The sequence below is a fragment of the Motacilla alba genome, chromosome 3, assembly GCF_015832195.1.
Source record: "Motacilla alba alba isolate MOTALB_02 chromosome 3, Motacilla_alba_V1.0_pri, whole genome shotgun sequence".
Classification (NCBI taxonomy): domain Eukaryota; kingdom Metazoa; phylum Chordata; class Aves; order Passeriformes; family Motacillidae; genus Motacilla; species Motacilla alba.
The window spans coordinates 8115013-8132257 of record NC_052018.1 but is presented as its reverse complement, the minus strand read 5'-3'; the positions used below and the strand labels follow the sequence as shown (position 1 = coordinate 8132257).

Below are 17245 nucleotides of genomic sequence, written 5' to 3'. Positions count from 1 at the left end.
CAGCCCAAATCCTTCCCCTCCTTTACAGTTATTTTAACCTCTCTGAAGACCTGCCAACATACCCACTTTAGCAGCCAGTGATGTTATGCTTTTTTTTATTGGCATTCAATTTCAACGGTTGACAGACAGTAAATACGAAGACTTCTCTTTACTGTTCTACAGTAATTTGTCCCGCAGTTGTAAATAAGTCTCTCTTGTTCTGCCTCCCGCTAAACAAAACTCGCTATTTTTGGAAGAAATTGAGCAAACAGAAGATTGTTCCATTTTATGTAGCTGTCACTGAGTAGATATTACCATATCTGGGTTGTTGTTTGTTGGTTTTTTTTTATTTTTGTGGCAAATGAAGTGACTAATTTCTGAAAGCACTAGTTTGTTGTAGATTTTTTAAGGTAGATCTATTAAATTTTCAGAAGCATTTTGTTGAAATACAATGTATTTCCATACAGACATCTCATGCAAGCCAGGGGGAAAGTCACAGAATCACAGAACTGTTAGGGTTGGAAGGGACCTCTGGAGATCATGTAGTCCAACCCCCAAATGAATGATATTTAAAGATCTTAGGATATCCTCTTGGACTGTAACAAACAAGCAAGCTACTAGTTATGAGGAACCATAATTAATCCCAATAGTCAAAACGTTTTTATTCTGTATTTTTCCTTCTCTCTGGTAGACACCTTGCATTTCCAAGACTGAAAATCAGCCTCCAGGACTTGCAACAAGCGTCAGGTGGGGACAGACACCCATCAATCAGTCCACACCCTGGGACACTGATGAGCCTCCATCTAAACAGATGAGGGAGAATGAAAACCCAGGTATGTCTCAAATCGTATTTGTAATTCTACCAGGGAAAATCGTTCAAAGCAAATTCAAGGCACTATCTCCATTTACCTCTGTAAATTAGACTTCATTGTGAGCCCTTTCTTTATTCTTTAGCAGGGGTTTTCCCTCATTGTAAAGACCCCTCAAGTTTCTTCTGTGCTGGGGCTGATACAAATGTATTAAGATGCTGCAAGTTCATTAGAGTAGGGGTTTTTTTTATCCTTCTCTGCCTTCACTGGAGGGAAAGGCACTCTGTAATACTTTAAGACTTCTTTTATGTCCAGAACTACCTGAAATGATTTCCAGCTTCCAGACACATATCATACATTGTGCTACTATGCCAGACGCCTAATTACAATGTCTTTGTAGTGGCTGGAGCACCATTATTATACACACAGAGTGTTTGTCAGGGAGCCATGAAAGCACAGCAGGAAAAGAGGTTAATTTTCTTGGAAGCGTGTGCTTAAGCTGCATAAAGTGCAAAATACATAAAACCGCAAACATGCCGCATGTCACCTGATGAGTATTTTAACAATTGTGCTCACATCGCTGCAGCAATTTTATGCACTTACTGCTTGGGAACGGCTCCAGATCCCAAACTGCATTAGGTATAGTGCAGCGGGGCGTGTCGGTGCCATCCACGGCTGCGGGAGGGGAAGGATGAGGGTGTTGATGTCTGTTCTCCCCCGTGCTGAGCCCACCGCCATTGCCGGCCTTCCTTCATGCCACAGGTGCAGCACCCTGGGTCACCACGGTGGCAGCGGGCAGCCAGCCCGCCCTCATCACGCACTCCTACGGGATGACACAGCCACCCACCTTCAGCCCGGCCGCCAACGTCCAGGCCCCCGTCATCGGCGTCACGCCCTCCCTCCCGCCGCACGTCACCCCCCAGCTCCCACTGATGCCCGGCCACTACCAGCTCCAGCCGCAGCCCTCCCAGCCCCTCAGCAACATGGTGGTCAACCTCCAGAGCCAGCCCTTGTACACCAACAGCCAGCCCCTCAGCATGTCCTCCATGAGCGGCGTGGGCCCAGTGGCCCACCCAGGCCCCGGGGCGGTGGGCAATGGCCACCTGGCCTGCCCCATGCTGCCACCGCCGCCGCCACCGGCCCTGCCCTCGGCCGCCCTGCCCAGCGGAGCGCCCGCCACCAACGGGCAGGCGGCTGCCCCGCTGCCCCCCAACGCGGCCGCGGTGGGCGGCCCGGACAACACCAACGGGGTGCAGATGCTGCGGACGATCGGCGTGGGGAAGTACGAGTTCACGGACCCCTGGCACCCCAAAGGTAAGGCCGGCTCGGCCCCCTCGGGCGCGCAGTGGGGGCGGGCGGCGGCTGACCCTTGGCGTCCCTGCCGCTCTCTGTGGGCCCGCTACGGCGGCTGCCCACACGCTTTTCTAAAACGCAAAGCTTTTGTGAGTTACTGACGACAAAAAGCAGCGTGTTAACAGGAGGTACGACAGGCTGTGGGCGAAAAGTAGTGAAAAACAGCTTTCAGGCCCATCAGATAAGCTGGTGTTCCCAAGGGTAAAGCAGCTATCATCCCATGCCTCTCCCTGTGAAATACACCCCATGTTTCCATCCAACCGCTGTTCTCCTGGCTGCAGTTGTGCGTCTGCCACAACAATGACCTCCTTCTTCGACCCTTGTCTTCTCCCTGCTCTGGTAGGAGCTCAGGCCAAACACAAGTTAAAGTTGACTGCAGCTGAACAGCACAACGTGTTCAGCGTTAAGGGGAAAACTCTTCATTACCAGCTTCATTGGGCTCAAATGCTGCAAAGCACATGACTGAATAGTCATGAGCGTTCTAAGAGGCTGACCTTTTCTGAGGAGTACTTTGTAAATGAGCCCCTCTACCAGGTCTCAGTGGAGTGTTATTTCAGAGTGTCTTACCCCAGACACTTCAAAACTACCAATGCTCTGTGTTCCAAGTTTCTAATTGCATTTGGAGAGTTTTCTCTTCCTCCCTTACAAATCACGACTGGGCCCCATGTACAGGTAAAGCAAAATGGAGCTTCCAAAAATATTAATGCAGACCTTTCAGCAAAATCAATTAAATTGATTTTGTAAAAATCAGCACCTTCATTATGTCTGTGATATTTTATGTATGCATTTCTATTCAGACACAATCCATGTGTAAATTATTTATTTGCCACAAGCTATTAAGTTCTGTTGTGTAGCTCTGAATTAAAGACAAGGAATCTCTATTAAAAATGATTAGTCCAATAACTCTTCCTGCTCTTTACATAAATTGTACTTTGGTATGTGTAAACCCTTACCAAAGTTCCCTTGAAAAGGAGCTCAGATACAATCTCAGCAGTACTTTTGTAAAAGTAGATATTGGGATTGCTTTAAAGTTTCCAACTCCAAACCTCTATGGTGAGGGCTCTTGCTGGATAATGAGCTTCTGAATTTTTCTTTGAGCTCTCTCTAGATGGGTTTTAAATTACACTAGCCCAGTTGGATAGCCAAAAATTAACCAACAATTATAAGAGTATTGTTAATTCTTTCCCTTTAAAAAAAGAAGAAAAAAGCCCAAAGTCTACAAAAGCAATTTGTCAGGTCACGTTTAGAAGTTACAAACCATTGATTTTGTGGAAGGCGAAAGGGGAGAGATTTATACTCTATCCTGGTAGACTGAGTTCTACTGGATGTCTCTCTCCTCCATAGGAGCTATTTGTCTTCTAAGAGACATCATCTCCACTTTCCATAGCCACCTATCCCAATTTTCTGCACTGGGTACTCAGATGCATGATCAAATTAACGCAATTTAAAGGATTACTTGGTGTCACTGGAGACATGTGCAAATATACAATACAAGGGAAAACACATAAGCTTAAACCACTTTCACGGCAGTAATTTGATCACATATCTGAGCCCTAGTGACACTAACCTGGTGAGACAAATGAGCATGTCAGTGACTGCTCACTTGAGGTTAGGAATACTCCTAAATGCCTCGCATACTTAGGGCCAGCAGCACGAGCTGTTATTTACTCTTCCTCCATCAATTAACCTTCAGCAGATCTCTGGCTAGTAGATGAAGTAAACTTCAAATCAAAGCCTAAGTAAAAAGATCGTAAAATATTTAATCAGTCTTTAATATTTGATTTACAAATTCTTAGTCAGCCTTCTTGCTTAACCTGCTGTAAACCCCGGTCTAGCCTAATAGTCCAAGCACCCCAGAGACCAGTCAGCCTAGGAGATGTTCATTTAGGTGCAGAGCCGAGTCCCTCACTGGAGGATGCCAGGCATGCCAGACCTAGATCTGCTCCTGTATTTGGAAATTCCTGTACCTAGGAGAAGGATCATAAGGAGAATATTAAAACAAGCATTATTTCTAATTCATGACAACTGCTGACACATTAGCCATACTGTACCTCACAAATTGCAGGCTAGACAACTGTTTTTCCAGGGATTAGGGAGCTTCTCTGTGACCACCAGCTATTGAGTTATTCCCACAGTGGTTAAAAGCAAACAAACAGAACAGAATGAAGCATGCATATACAAATGTCTCATAATCAGGACCTATTTTATAGAGATAAAGTAATCCCTTCCTCTGTTTCCAACCTAAAAAGTCCTTATATCTAAAGCTGTAATTCTTCATGGCACACCTGAAGTCAGAGAAGATATATGTTGGATTTGCTTGTTTTGAATGAGAGAGAAACAATCAGGAAAGAGGAGACAACTGGGTGCTGAACCAGACCTTAAAATCTCACTAGAATAAGATTCTTAATATAAACTCCGTGAATTTCAATGTGGCTTGATTATCCAATTATTTTATGTTTTAGTTTCTGCCCTCAGGGATTTCAGTCTCGAAAGCCTGACTGATTTCAGTCTTACATGGTAGATACCTTTCTCTCCAATAATGAATGGAAACTAGGAGACAGTATTGAGCTGTTCAAATATACAAGTTCAAACTAGTTCCCTACAAGTTTCATTTAAATATTCTCTCTCTTTCTTGGGGAGCCTTGGCCAGTATTATAATAAGGGCCACTGCTAATGGCCTTGAGATCTATCTCATTATCCTGTGGAACTCTGAATTATTATTTCACTTGACAATCCAGTCCTGTCCAGGTTTGAATAATTGCCCAACTATCCCTTAAGTGAAAGAACAGATCTTTCTGGTTAATATGATAGGGTTTCTTATATTTTTAGATTTTCTTAGGGAGCTGATTTGAAACATCATGTTTTATTTCCCATAATTATCTTTCCTTTGGCTGTGTACGTGTATGGGCCATTTTATACTGTGTTCATGCAGAACTAGGTTTCTTCCTCAGCTGTTTCTAAATACACATAAACAAATAAGTTGCCAAAAGTTAAAGGCACTGCTGTTTTATTTGCAATAGGTCAAGAGATCTCACATGACTGAAACAGTCATTCCCATGGCTCTGCAAAAAATGCATTTTGATAACAAGAACCATGATATAAAACAGATGTGTTCATTCTCCAGTGTTGCAGCTAATTTTTACCTATTCCATTGAAACTATTTGTAAGAAAAATGGTGCATGAATTAGAGGATCTTCTTGTTCAGAATGGGTTATGTTCTTCAAACAGAAGTTAACTTTAACTACATGATCTATTTATTTAGTGATTTTGTAAAGTTGTTACATTACAAGAGACAGAAATAAAGTTTCAAAGGAATTATTGCTTTTAGCAATGTATGAAGAACTGTAGAGCTGCCTTGTGAAATGCATGGGGTCTTTTACCATACACAGTGAACAGGAGTTTTGGGAGGCGTCTGCTTTGACCTGTAGTTTCCCTTTGGATAGGATTAACGCCAAATACTCGTAGCTGACTTCAAAAGCCATGACACCTTAACACAGACATGTAACCAACTATTTAGGACAAAACCAGCCCTTGTTTTCCATCCATGTTCTAAATCTTACCCTATAAGCTAAAGTGCCAGAGCAGTTGATACCTCAGAATATTCAGAAACATAAAGATGTTAATTGTTAACGTATTCAGTGAAATACCGCTGAAGTTCTCTTTGCCAAATTTTTACATGGCTTCTTCAGAAAATACAGAGTTGCAAAGAATATTCAAACTGGTTTTCAGGATCTTCAGGCTACATGATGTGGCCAGCACTAATTGTCACCTGTACAATGTGCCTACAGGGAAGAGAGAAAATCATCCCTTCAATTTCTGACACAAGGTACCAGTGTCCTGTGCTATGGCACAGTGGCAGAGACCAATGTCAATGTGTCTGCTAATCCAGCTGAGCCAAACAGAGAGGAATCACTCAGTCTGATGAAGGACTGGAAGAGATTGGTTTCCTTGCAGAAACTGGGTAACTGAGATGTAGTCCTTGTCTGTCTCCTGGAGCAGTATGCGTCCATTCAAGACTTGTAGATCCAAAACTGAGCCCTTGGTGAATACCTGTGATATCATGTAGAACATAATCATTCCAGCTTGGACTCTGAGATCTATTACATATTTGGAAATAACACTCCCTTCATAAATTTGATATATTTCGAAGCATAGTTTCTAACACAAAAAGTGAGGAAAATACAGTACTTTATTGCAATACTTATTCCTGCAGTGTAAAATTAACCATGGACATCATGGGGTTTAATTTGTAGATGTTAATGGAAAATACTGATGTTCGTTTCCATAGTATTTGTGTTCTATAATTCTTTGGTTTGCAGTCCTTAACTAGTGGGAAAAGAAAGCAGATGCTAATTAGTGTTCAGAGTGTAATGACTGTAGAAACATAACAATATCAGAAATAAAATCTGAATGTTAATCCTTGTAACACTAATTTCTTAACACTTCATTTTCAAGCATCAGCAAATAGCATGAACTAAACAATAACAAAACTACAAAGGAATACTGTTGCATCATCACTTATTGATTGCACCTTTCACACTTGACTTTATTGCATTGGAATTCTCATTAGGCCTCAGACAATATTTACTTTCCTTAATCATGAATAGTAACAAGGCAGAGAACAACATTTTGTCAATAACTATCAAGTTTTTCTTTAGAAAAGGCTGTATTTTCAAAGGGATTTCAGCTTGACCTGCATTTCTGTGAATGCGCCTACTTCCAGACATGAATGCTGGGGGGTGGAGAGTGTTTAAATTCTTCATGTAACCTAACATTTGTTATTGTAGTAACATTCGTTAAAAGATATTGTGTGATGAAGACTCTAGAAAGCTTCTTTTCCATTCTCTGCCTTGCACCAGAATACTTGGCTTATGTAACCATAGGAAAACCTCCTTTTCGTCTAGAAAGGTACAGAGATAAATAGATTATTAAAATTATGGATATAAAATGATATGTGAAATTGCATGGTGTGTTTGTGTACATGTATATACATATATATGGATATGTATCCACATAGTTGTAGGGAAGGAAATGTACAACAGAAATAACTGCATTCTCTCCGATGTTTGTAGCAGGGTTAGGTCAGCATGGAAGCGTTAGCATTGTGCATCTTACTGCGCCTCTAACTGTGTTTACCTTTGAGCAGTGGTGATTTCCTGGGATGGCCTAAATGGTACCAAGGCACAGATGAGTAGTGGTCATTTGTAAGCTCATCTTGGTAATGATGAATAAGAGTTCACAGAATCACAGCATGGTTGAGGTTGGAAGGGGCCTCTGGAGGTTGTTTGGTCCAGCCCCCTTGCCAAACATGGTCATTTGGAGCTGTTTGCCCAGGACAGCATCCAGATGACTTCTGAATATCTTCAGGGATGGAGACTGCACAAAGCCCCTGAGCAAGTGTCAGTGACCTCCACTCAAGAAACATGTTTCCTCATGTTCAGAGGGAGCTTTCTGTGTTTCAGTTTGTGTCCAGTGCCTCTGGTTCTGACAAGTGAGGATCATGAAAGAAGCCTAGTTCCAGCCTTTTTGCACCCTCCCTTCAGGTGCAATTTATATACGTTTATGTAATTTCAATTTATATACATTGATGAGATCCCACTGAGCCTCCTTCTCTTTTCCAGACTGAACAGCCCCAGCTGTCTCAACCCCTACTCGTAGGAGAGGTTCTCCAGTTCCTTCGTCATCTTCATGGTCCTTTGCTGGACTCTGCAAGTATGTCTCTCTTGTATTGAGGAGCCCAGAACTGGACATGCCACTTTAAGTGAGGCCTCACAGTGCTGAGTAGAGGAGCTGGGCCACCTCCTATGATCTCATAGCAATATTTGGCCTAATGCAGCCAGCCCAGAATAATACTGGCCTTCTTAGCTGCAAGAACACGCTGCTGGCTCATGTTTTAGCTTGTTCATGCACAGTAATAAACTTAAAGCAAACAGGTCCTCTAAAATAAATTTTTATCAATATTAGTTACCATCTTCTTTGATTAAAATAATCTTAACAGGACTGAGAAGTTAATGAGAGTATCTAAGCCATCACTTGAGTGAAATGAAATACATTTCCCCTTTCTGTGGTCCAAGCAGGGTATTTTTTGTAATTGCTATCCTTTTAATGTCACTGTCGGTCAGGTCATGACATGACAGAGATTTACCGCACTGAAGAGTGAAAGAGGACTTGTAATCATCCTAGAACATTGCCTTGCTGAAATACAGCATAAAAAATGTGATTGAATTATCTTTTGATTGACATCGCTCAGTATGTCAGTGACTTGAGAATTCACATTTCAACTGGAGGAGGATCTTCTCAGCACCACCAATATTTTACGTGGGTTATAAAAAAAATAAATTAGGGCGTTGATGAAGTGAGTCAAAACTCCCTGAACCTGCTTTTAAAAGTCATCTGGTCCCTGCTGCTATTTATGTACATCTGTTTTTTAAATAAATGTCAGATTTGCAACTGTAGTTTATCTGTTGAAAATACAGAGCTGAAGAACTTTCATTTTACTGTTGCATGATAATATGTCATCATTTGCAGATCCACCTAGTTAATTAGACAGTGATACATTTGAAGTTGTCTTTAATTCCTTCCCACTCTGTAGTCTTAAGTTTGCTTAGAATGTGGTTTCATACCAAATATAGTTTTGTCCATGACAGTGGCCATCAAATGCATTCACCATAAGTCTGAGAGGCGGCAGAGTTCTGTTGAATTACTATTTTCTCTCCCGTCCACACAACACTGTATTCACAAGGTGCAGAATTTCTCAGGGGCTGGATGATAATCAAAATCTAGGATCTCTTTTGGCACAGAATACATAAGTGTCGAGTTTTCATAAATACAGACCAAATTTTCAGGCAGACTGCCTATCCATCCATGTATCCGTCCATCCATGTCTCCATCCACGTATCCATCCTTCCAAATACTGTTCCAGCAATCCCTTGCAGTTAGCTGGAACTGCATTTGGATATTCTAAAAGTTATTAATTGTCCAAAATACTTGCAGAGTTGCCATTTTCCTTTCAGAACTCATGTTTAATATCTGGTTTCTGTGACCTTGTCTTCCCTTGGTCATCTGTCTTGTTCAACTCTTGACACATATTTAGGTGCAGCTTTGTCTGTATCCATGCCTTTGGGTGCAGTAGGAAACATATCAGCTCCCTGTCACTCCGTCCAACTGCGCCTGGAACCACTTTAAAGCTGCCTTTCCTGAGCATTTAGTTTGCTCCACAAGTTTGGCTTTTCCCAAAATTTTCCACTAAGATTACTTCTTCACAGCAGCATAATTCCACTTCTTTTAATATCATGACTTAAAACGTGGACAGTCAAGTTATAGCTGCTAAAGTGTCAGCAGAGAATGGGGACTTCACACTCAGTCCAAACTCAAAAAGCTAGGTCCAGTGCCAGACTGTGCATTTATGTATGTACATAAATGTTCCCAAAATGGGCTATTCTGTGACCTCTGGAGATCTCCAGAGAAGCAGATTTATTAAATTGCAAATGAGTTTTGGTTTCCTTACAAGAAAGTGGAAGTGCTTTTTTTTCAAATCAGCAGTCCTTCATGGAGCAGTGTCTAAATTCTGACCGAAGAAGAATCATTTGTGTCTCACTGCATTCAGATTAAATTAAAAAAACTGAACAGATTTGTGAAATGCAAACATTTCCAAATAGTGACTTTTCTTACCCTACTGTGCCTTGAGATTGCTAATGATAAGGTCCACTGTCCCACAGCGAGACAGGCTTTGAGTCATGGTCAATATAACAACAGGAATAATAATAGTAGTAATAATATTAATAATAAAAATAAAAATAATAATAATATGGGATTACCTAACACCTCAAATCTTCTGAAAAATATCATCAGGGATGAAATCATCAGGAGGAAGAGGGTAGATAAGCTTGCAGAAATGACTACTCATAGACAAAACTTCCACCATCTAGATGTGCAAACAAAAGCAGCCTGAAGTTTTGTCCAATAAATTCAGAAAATTACAGCATTAAGTGTTTTATGTACTTACTGCTGTACTGGAAAAATCCCTGGGCTGCAAAAAAAAATCAGTAAGTTCAAGAGAAATACTTGACCAGGACTGTTTAAGTCAGGAGCATTTGCCTAGGGAAGGTGATAAGATGCTTAGTCAAGTTTGCATCATATGACTGTGCAATACTTAAAACAGAATGGAGGGGTTGCCTGAAGACTTTGTACGTTATATTTTGCACAGTTTTGCTCATTGACATTATTCAAAATAAATAAAAAGAATGTAGGATTAAAAAGCACATTATGGTTTTTATTTATGATTTCTCTGATGTTTCAGAGGGAGACAAAATGTGTTTTACTCATCAACCTGCCCATAGAAGTAATTGGGTGAGGATGAGGAAGATGGTACAAAAAAAGACAAAATCAGCTAAAATCAAAGAAGTCTTACAAGCAGCTGTGGGCTTGTTCAGTCTGACTCCTGTTCAGTCTGACTCATTTATAGAGTATCCAAATCCAATATAAAACCCAACTCCTCTGTGTGACCTTTTCCTTGTGAAGGAAAAGGAAAATATTCCTTGCATCCCCAAGCTGTGGTTTCCTTAAACCAAGGATCATTTTGCACAAAACACTACCATCCTGTGGAAAACAGAAGGAGGAGCCGTGGTAGTAGATTCCCTGTAACCTAGGAAATACAAGATTCTGCTCTTTGCCTTTTCCAGCATGCTGCGTGAACTTTGTTACAGATGTGGATTCTCTCGATGGCTGAATTTGCTGTGTTGAGATGTTTTTCTTCTAGATATTCTCTTATCATGGCCATACTGTGCCATTTTCTTTGAGGGTTTTGTTTGTTCTTCCGTAGGATAGTTAGAGATCTGATTTGGAACCCCTTTTGAACATCCAAATAGAGAAGCACTTTTTAGGAGCATTTTAGAAGATTTTTTTCTAGATGGATAACAGGTACCTCCAGCAGGAATCATTCAAGTGATTTCAGGTTTAGACAGATACAGGTATTTAATCATCCATATGTAAAGAACCATCACACTCCAAACAAATACATGAGTCTCTCTTTCATTTGTAGAAATTTATCAAGAACAGCGGCTTATATTCCTTCAGCTCCAGAATAACAAACTCTTCATTGTATGTTACTTGCTGGAACAGTACAAGTAAATTTGACATCTTGTCCAAGGATCAGCTGTTCAAGGACAGTCAAATTTGCTCTCGAGCAGAAATTCTCTACATTTCAAGAAGAGCCTATCTGTGAAAAGCCCACACCAATAAGAATTTCTTTCTCGAGAAATTAAATTAGTTGGACAGCTCTTTGCTAGAACTTCCCTCATGCCTTTGGATAAGCCATCATTACTTTATTCTTTTATTTTTTTTCTTTCTCTCAAAACTGCCATATGGGTAAACCTTGTGCAGTGAGTCTCAGTGTTATCAGTCAGGGCTGCCTTAATTCACTCACTTTTGGGGAGATAAAGTGGTGCTGAGAGATCCTCTTGGCTTTAAGGGTAAACTCAATCTAGAATTTTACTAAAGCCAGGAAATAATTGTATCACGTATTTTTGTCCAGATTTGTGGATGTTGAGGTGGTAGATTCAGTATTTCAGTAAGTTTTGGTATTTCCTGGAGTCTTCTTTTTGTGTTGTACAGAAAGTAGAGAAGGGTTGTTTATGTACTGAGGATCTATATAACTGTCAAGAAATAATGTGTTAACAGACTTAGAAGATAAATTCTAAATATTAAAATATGTTTTAATGAGAGAAGGGACCTATTTAAAAAATGTGAAGTCCTTTTATGTGTATTGAGTTTGTAACATTGTCCCATTTCTACCCATTCAAATGCACTGAGAATGTTGGGGGTTGAATATAATTTCTCACTGGGTTAGGGGGTAGCCAGCCCTGGAAGTGGAGTGGGGCCACCTAGGTACCCCCAAAAAGGGGTACCCATATTTCCTTCAAGTGAAATAGGATAGATAGTTTAAAGGATATTATTTATAATTATCCAGACTGGATCTAGGTTATAATTACAAAGTCCAGGCCTGTGCAAAGACACTGAAAATATTATTTCAAGTTTGGAGGGAGGAAAGTGTTTGGTTGGGTTGGTAGTTTTCTGTCAGCTATGAACTGAGGACCAGGAGAATTCAAGGAACCTCCCTTGAATCTTGAATTTATGTCCCAAAAACAGATGAAGAGACATTTACTTAAAATCTTAAATGGAAAACTGAATGTATAAAAAAAGACACTGTAATAAGGAAAAGACAGTGATAGCATCTTGGATTATTATTACATGGTTAATAAATGAGAAAGATAAATCATTTATATTCAAAACTGAGGTCTTGGTTATAAGAGCCCTAACTGGCAATCAGGTCTGTTAAGTAAGATTCCTTCCCTTGCTTAAATTTAGAAAGTGAGAATGTCACTCAGTCATTAAAGCATAGGCAGCTAGGGCCATGTAGATCCTAGATATGTTACCACATCTTGGCATGGTTGCTGAGTGCTGGGGGAACAGAGCTCTCCCACAGGTTCTGGATGTTTGGGGGGACTTGGCTATCCCAGAGCATGTTGGAGGTCACCAGGGCCCAGTGTGGTAATGGCTGCACTGGGCTCCTCTGGTTGCCCATCACTCTTGGTTCTTTACTGCACTAACTGGGTTTCCAGAGATGTGATGTAGACACTTACACACTTTAACACCTTGAATTCATCAATCCCATTTTAAATTTCATGGGTAGGGTCAAGAATCTCAGCAGATAGACAGCTCAGCATAAGCATAGCTCCTCTGTCAGAGGAGCTGGCATTATAACAAAGAACAATTTTCATTAAATTATTTTACTGTCTTTGTATTAAAAGAGCATTTTGATAATGTTGGTTCAAATCACTTAAAATTAATACAGTATTTGCCTATTGGGTGGAGTAAACAAACACATCAAGCCCCTCTTTGTGATCAAGATGGCTTTCCTCTTCTGCCTGTGGAGAGCTACTTCTGGATATGATACATCCAGTCATTTACCAAGCATCAGTTCATTAGCACCACTGAAAACAATTTGGGCATATATTGTCTACAGTTTTGATTCAGGATTTGTTGAACTTCTACTTACACTGCTATCTCACACAATTTCCAGTGCTGTCTTATACTGTTTAAAATACTAAGGCCTGCTAAGAGGGTTAGTGCTGAGAGAGAGGCTTATGTTCCTCATTGAGGAGCCATCATTGCAGTAGGATGGTGTCCCGCAGGGGGCTTAAGCTTTTCGTTCAGCAGTGACTCAGAAAAGGACAAGAGCCGTGTTCGGGTTTCCACCAGCGCTCAGTCTTTTCTCAAAGGCTTCCTCACTAATTCCCAGCTCATCACAGTCCTCATCAGCCTGTGTAATGTGCTCATCACATGCTCATTTTCAGCTTTTGATTTGGCCTGGCTGTCTGCTGGGGAGGGTTTCCTCTGGTAGAAGTCTCCAAGTGCATGAACAAGTGAGCTCTAAGTGTTACTAATAAAAAATCCTTTAATCCACTTTAACAATGATAAATTGGAACTGAGAACTCCTCTTACTTTACAGATACATTCAGTTCAGAATTTCACTTAAGTCAGGAAATCATTTTATGGGCAAGAGAAAAGTCCTAAACACCCTGATGTGGACGATGGGAATGAAAGGTCAAGTTCTTAATTGCTCTTACTGTATCTGAAACACCTACTGGTGACTGAAACTTCCACTGACATGGCTGGTTCATATAAAATTCACTAGTCTTTGCCATTATTTTTATTCTTAATTCACTACAGAATTTTCCTTTTTATTTTCCCCATATTGTAACTGGTACATGATGAAAGAAAATAACTGATCTGGGCCACAGAAGTTCAGATTGAGCAAAGAACTGTCTAAAATATACTTCTCTGCATTTAGATGAATTTGTTACATTGTCTTGGTAGTAAGTACCTGACACCTAAAATCTGTACTGTTATCCACCTGCTACCCTATGTTTGCTTCTATGTTAAAGAACATAGCATGATCATACATAATCAAAAATAAAGTCTCTTTATTCTTCTTCTTTCCCAAAGCGTGGGAGTTTGCACTAAGGACTCATCCACGATGGTTTGTGCCTCTTGTAATCCCTACAGATCTCTGTTTCAGTAATGGCATTTGAGCATTCCCCAAACACAGCTCACTGCAGTGTTACACCAGGCTCAAAGCAGAGTCCAGGCAGCAGGAGGGCTCTTGGCGGGAAGTTCACACTACCTGGCCTTACTGTGGGGCTCCTTGCTGGGACACCTCAGATACCTCCTCCATGCCATCATCTTACGTGACCTGGTCAGGCTTCAGGAGGCAACTCACACCCCGGTACCTGATTTCCAGGCATCCATCCATTATCTGGCAGGAAATGTAGGCTCATTGTTTCATGTCTGATTTTGAAAATCTGGCTCCAGCAGCAGGTTTCTGTGCATCACTGTACTAACATCTGGCTTTTACTGGCTTGGCAGACTGTCTGTATCATTAAGCAGAACGAAACTATTCACTGATATGGATGGAGATGATCCTGCATCAGTTTCCAAAGGACACTAGGGCTATTGGCAAATTAAATAGTTGAAGAAATTCTCCATCTCTCTTCCTTTTCATGATGTATCAGGGACTAAAATTGAGGGGAAAGCAGAAAACAAACTAATGTGAGTGTAATTCCCAAATTTCAATCTTCTGTATATTATGGGTCATTACCCGTTAATTTGCTAAATGGCAGTTTCCTATGAAAGAAAAGTTTTGTTTAGCTGTATAATGATGACAGATGATGTAATTAGTATCATCCTTGCACTGAGAATGATAAAAGCATTTCTTTTGTGTGTCACTGCTTTTAGACAGTATAATATCAAAAATGATAACAGTGTGAAAATTGGACCAGCCGCCTTCGTATTGTGCACATAGAATATACCTCAGTAATATGATACAAGTAATGACAGGTACTTTGCCATGTATTCATTTTCTCCACTCTCTAGCCTTTATATCACAGCAAAATTAAAGCACAGCACTAAGCAGACCAGACGTGCCTAAATGCAGACCCATCTGATGAGCCTGTAAACGGCCAGCGTCCCTTTACTATTGCTGGTTATGGTAATTAAGCAGTAGCAAACAGGGGTTTTGAGGGAGAACATTGAATCATTTTTCAGTTAAAGAAGTTGGGGGCTATTTTAATTTCAGGCCACATTTGTTGCTTGAATTAGTTTTAATTATATTCTGTATAAGAACTTGCCCCATATCCCAGTCTCGATAGTGGTAGATATTCTCATTTAAATATAAATAAATGCCAAACTTATTTAACATGGAAAAGTGACTGCTGTGACTGTGTAGTAACAATTTTCTCTTTGTTGCCATGGTTTGGATTTTTATATAAGCTTTGCAAATATAATAAACCTAATGGAGCTCTTCATCCAAGGAAATGGGTATATTCAAGAAAATAAATTACATTTTGCAAGCTAATGAGCTCTACTAATTGTGTTTATCCTTGTGAATTAATACAATTTAAGCAAATCTATCCCCCAAAATCAAGCATTTGATTGCATTTTAGCTGCGTGGAAATCAGAACATCCGGATCAAATCTGAGTTTACTGGATATCCAAGGGGTAGGGGGGAAGGTTAATTTTCATTGACTTGTGCAGCTGGCACTAGATGCTAGTAAAGTAGGAAAAGTTAGATTTTGAAAGTTCTGACTTTTATTTGCTTTTTTTTTATCTAACTACTTCCCACACAGGCAGAATTCCCAACAAAGACTTCTGTGTAATAAATCCCATGTAATACAGCAGCAGGCATGTACAAGTCATGGTAATTAGCCCACATGCCCACAGGACAGGATAAAAGAAGACAGCAAAAGGGAATAACAGTTGTACTTGCTAAAAGACAGCTTGTCTTCATCCACTTCCCTCTCTCCCTCCCTTTTCTCACACTTCCTTTGCCAACATTGGATTTTTTTTTTCTTCCTATAAACAGGTTTTTATTTCAGAGAGGCATTTTGGGAGATGCAGGACAGATTAGAAAACTCTCAGTATATTCTGGCAGATTTTAGGTTATTCTCCCAGTTGGCTTCTTGGAAGGATTTCAGAGAGTAGAGCAAATGGTCAGTTTGAACTCTTGAAACTCTGCAAATAGCCCCAAAAACTCTCAAGCAAACTGCATTGGTCAGCAGGAAGAGGCAGGCAGGTGCTGGCCAGAAGGTTTGTGCTTGAGGAGGGTGACAGCAGCTGTCAGCTGTGGTCCTTACGGAGGCAGTTCAGCTCGCCACATGTTGGGTTGCTGCCATTTTTAACACCGTGAGCGAATGCATGCCTGAGATGAAGTCTGAGCCTGGCTGACTGTACTTCCTTAGTCCTGACTGCTTTTTTATCCTGCCAGATCATTTTCAGCACTGAAAATGCTGAAATCATTTCAGCAGTTAACAGCCGTCACAGATTCCTCAGATAGAGCTGGTGTGAGATCATTGCTCTCCTCTTTCTCAGCAGCAGGCCCCTCTTCACTTAAAATTAGGAGTGGGAAGTAAGGCCAGCCTTCCTTTCCCAGCTTGTGAAGCAATAGCATCTTAAATATGGATAACAGACACAAAACAGGCTCAGAAGTGAAACTGTTGGTTTGTTTATTGCAGCTTAGTTAAGAGCCAGGTTGATCTTTCCTTGACTGCACTGAAAAAAAGATGCTTCTTCCATCTCTGGTATTCAAGTACTGAGAAGGGCTGTTAGGATCTGTCTTGCAGAAGTTTTTGATTAATTGCATTTTTGTAGTGAGAAGAGCACGGCTCCTCAGCATTGATGCAATTGTACTGTTACAAAGATACTTAGAGTGGCTTCTTGTAGATGAGTGACAGGCTTCACTCGTAAGAGTGAGCACCAATATGTTTGTTGATATAAAACAGTGATTTTAGAAAGTTTGATAGTAAACACAGCAGCGGTTAAACAAAATCTGGTGACAAGATACACTTGATTATTTACTGTAGAGAGGACAGGGTCAGACAAAATTGTCAGGGAGACCCTGTCCTTCAGTCATGAGGATCAGAAAGGACCCACTTGCATTCTAAACTCCTTTTCAGGGAGGAGTTTAGGTGCTGCTGGATACTGCCTTAGTCCCAGCAGTTCATGTCTTAAAGAATTATCTGTGTGCAGCCAATCCTTTGTATCATATA

General features: G+C 40.7%; 1 protein-coding gene across 5 annotated transcripts in view; it reads left to right on the top strand.

Moving 5' to 3' along the window:
* The window catches only part of KLHL29 (kelch like family member 29), a 387930-nt gene that overhangs the window by 248706 nt on the left and 121979 nt on the right, over nucleotides 1–17245 (top strand). For all 5 annotated transcript variants that reach the window (XM_038131380.1, XM_038131381.1, XM_038131378.1 and 2 more), the window contains 2 exons: nucleotides 671–812; nucleotides 1551–2102. In XM_038131380.1, the coding sequence (XP_037987308.1) occupies nucleotides 671–812; nucleotides 1551–2102 (694 nt within the window). The remainder of the gene's footprint in view (nucleotides 1–670; nucleotides 813–1550; nucleotides 2103–17245) is intronic.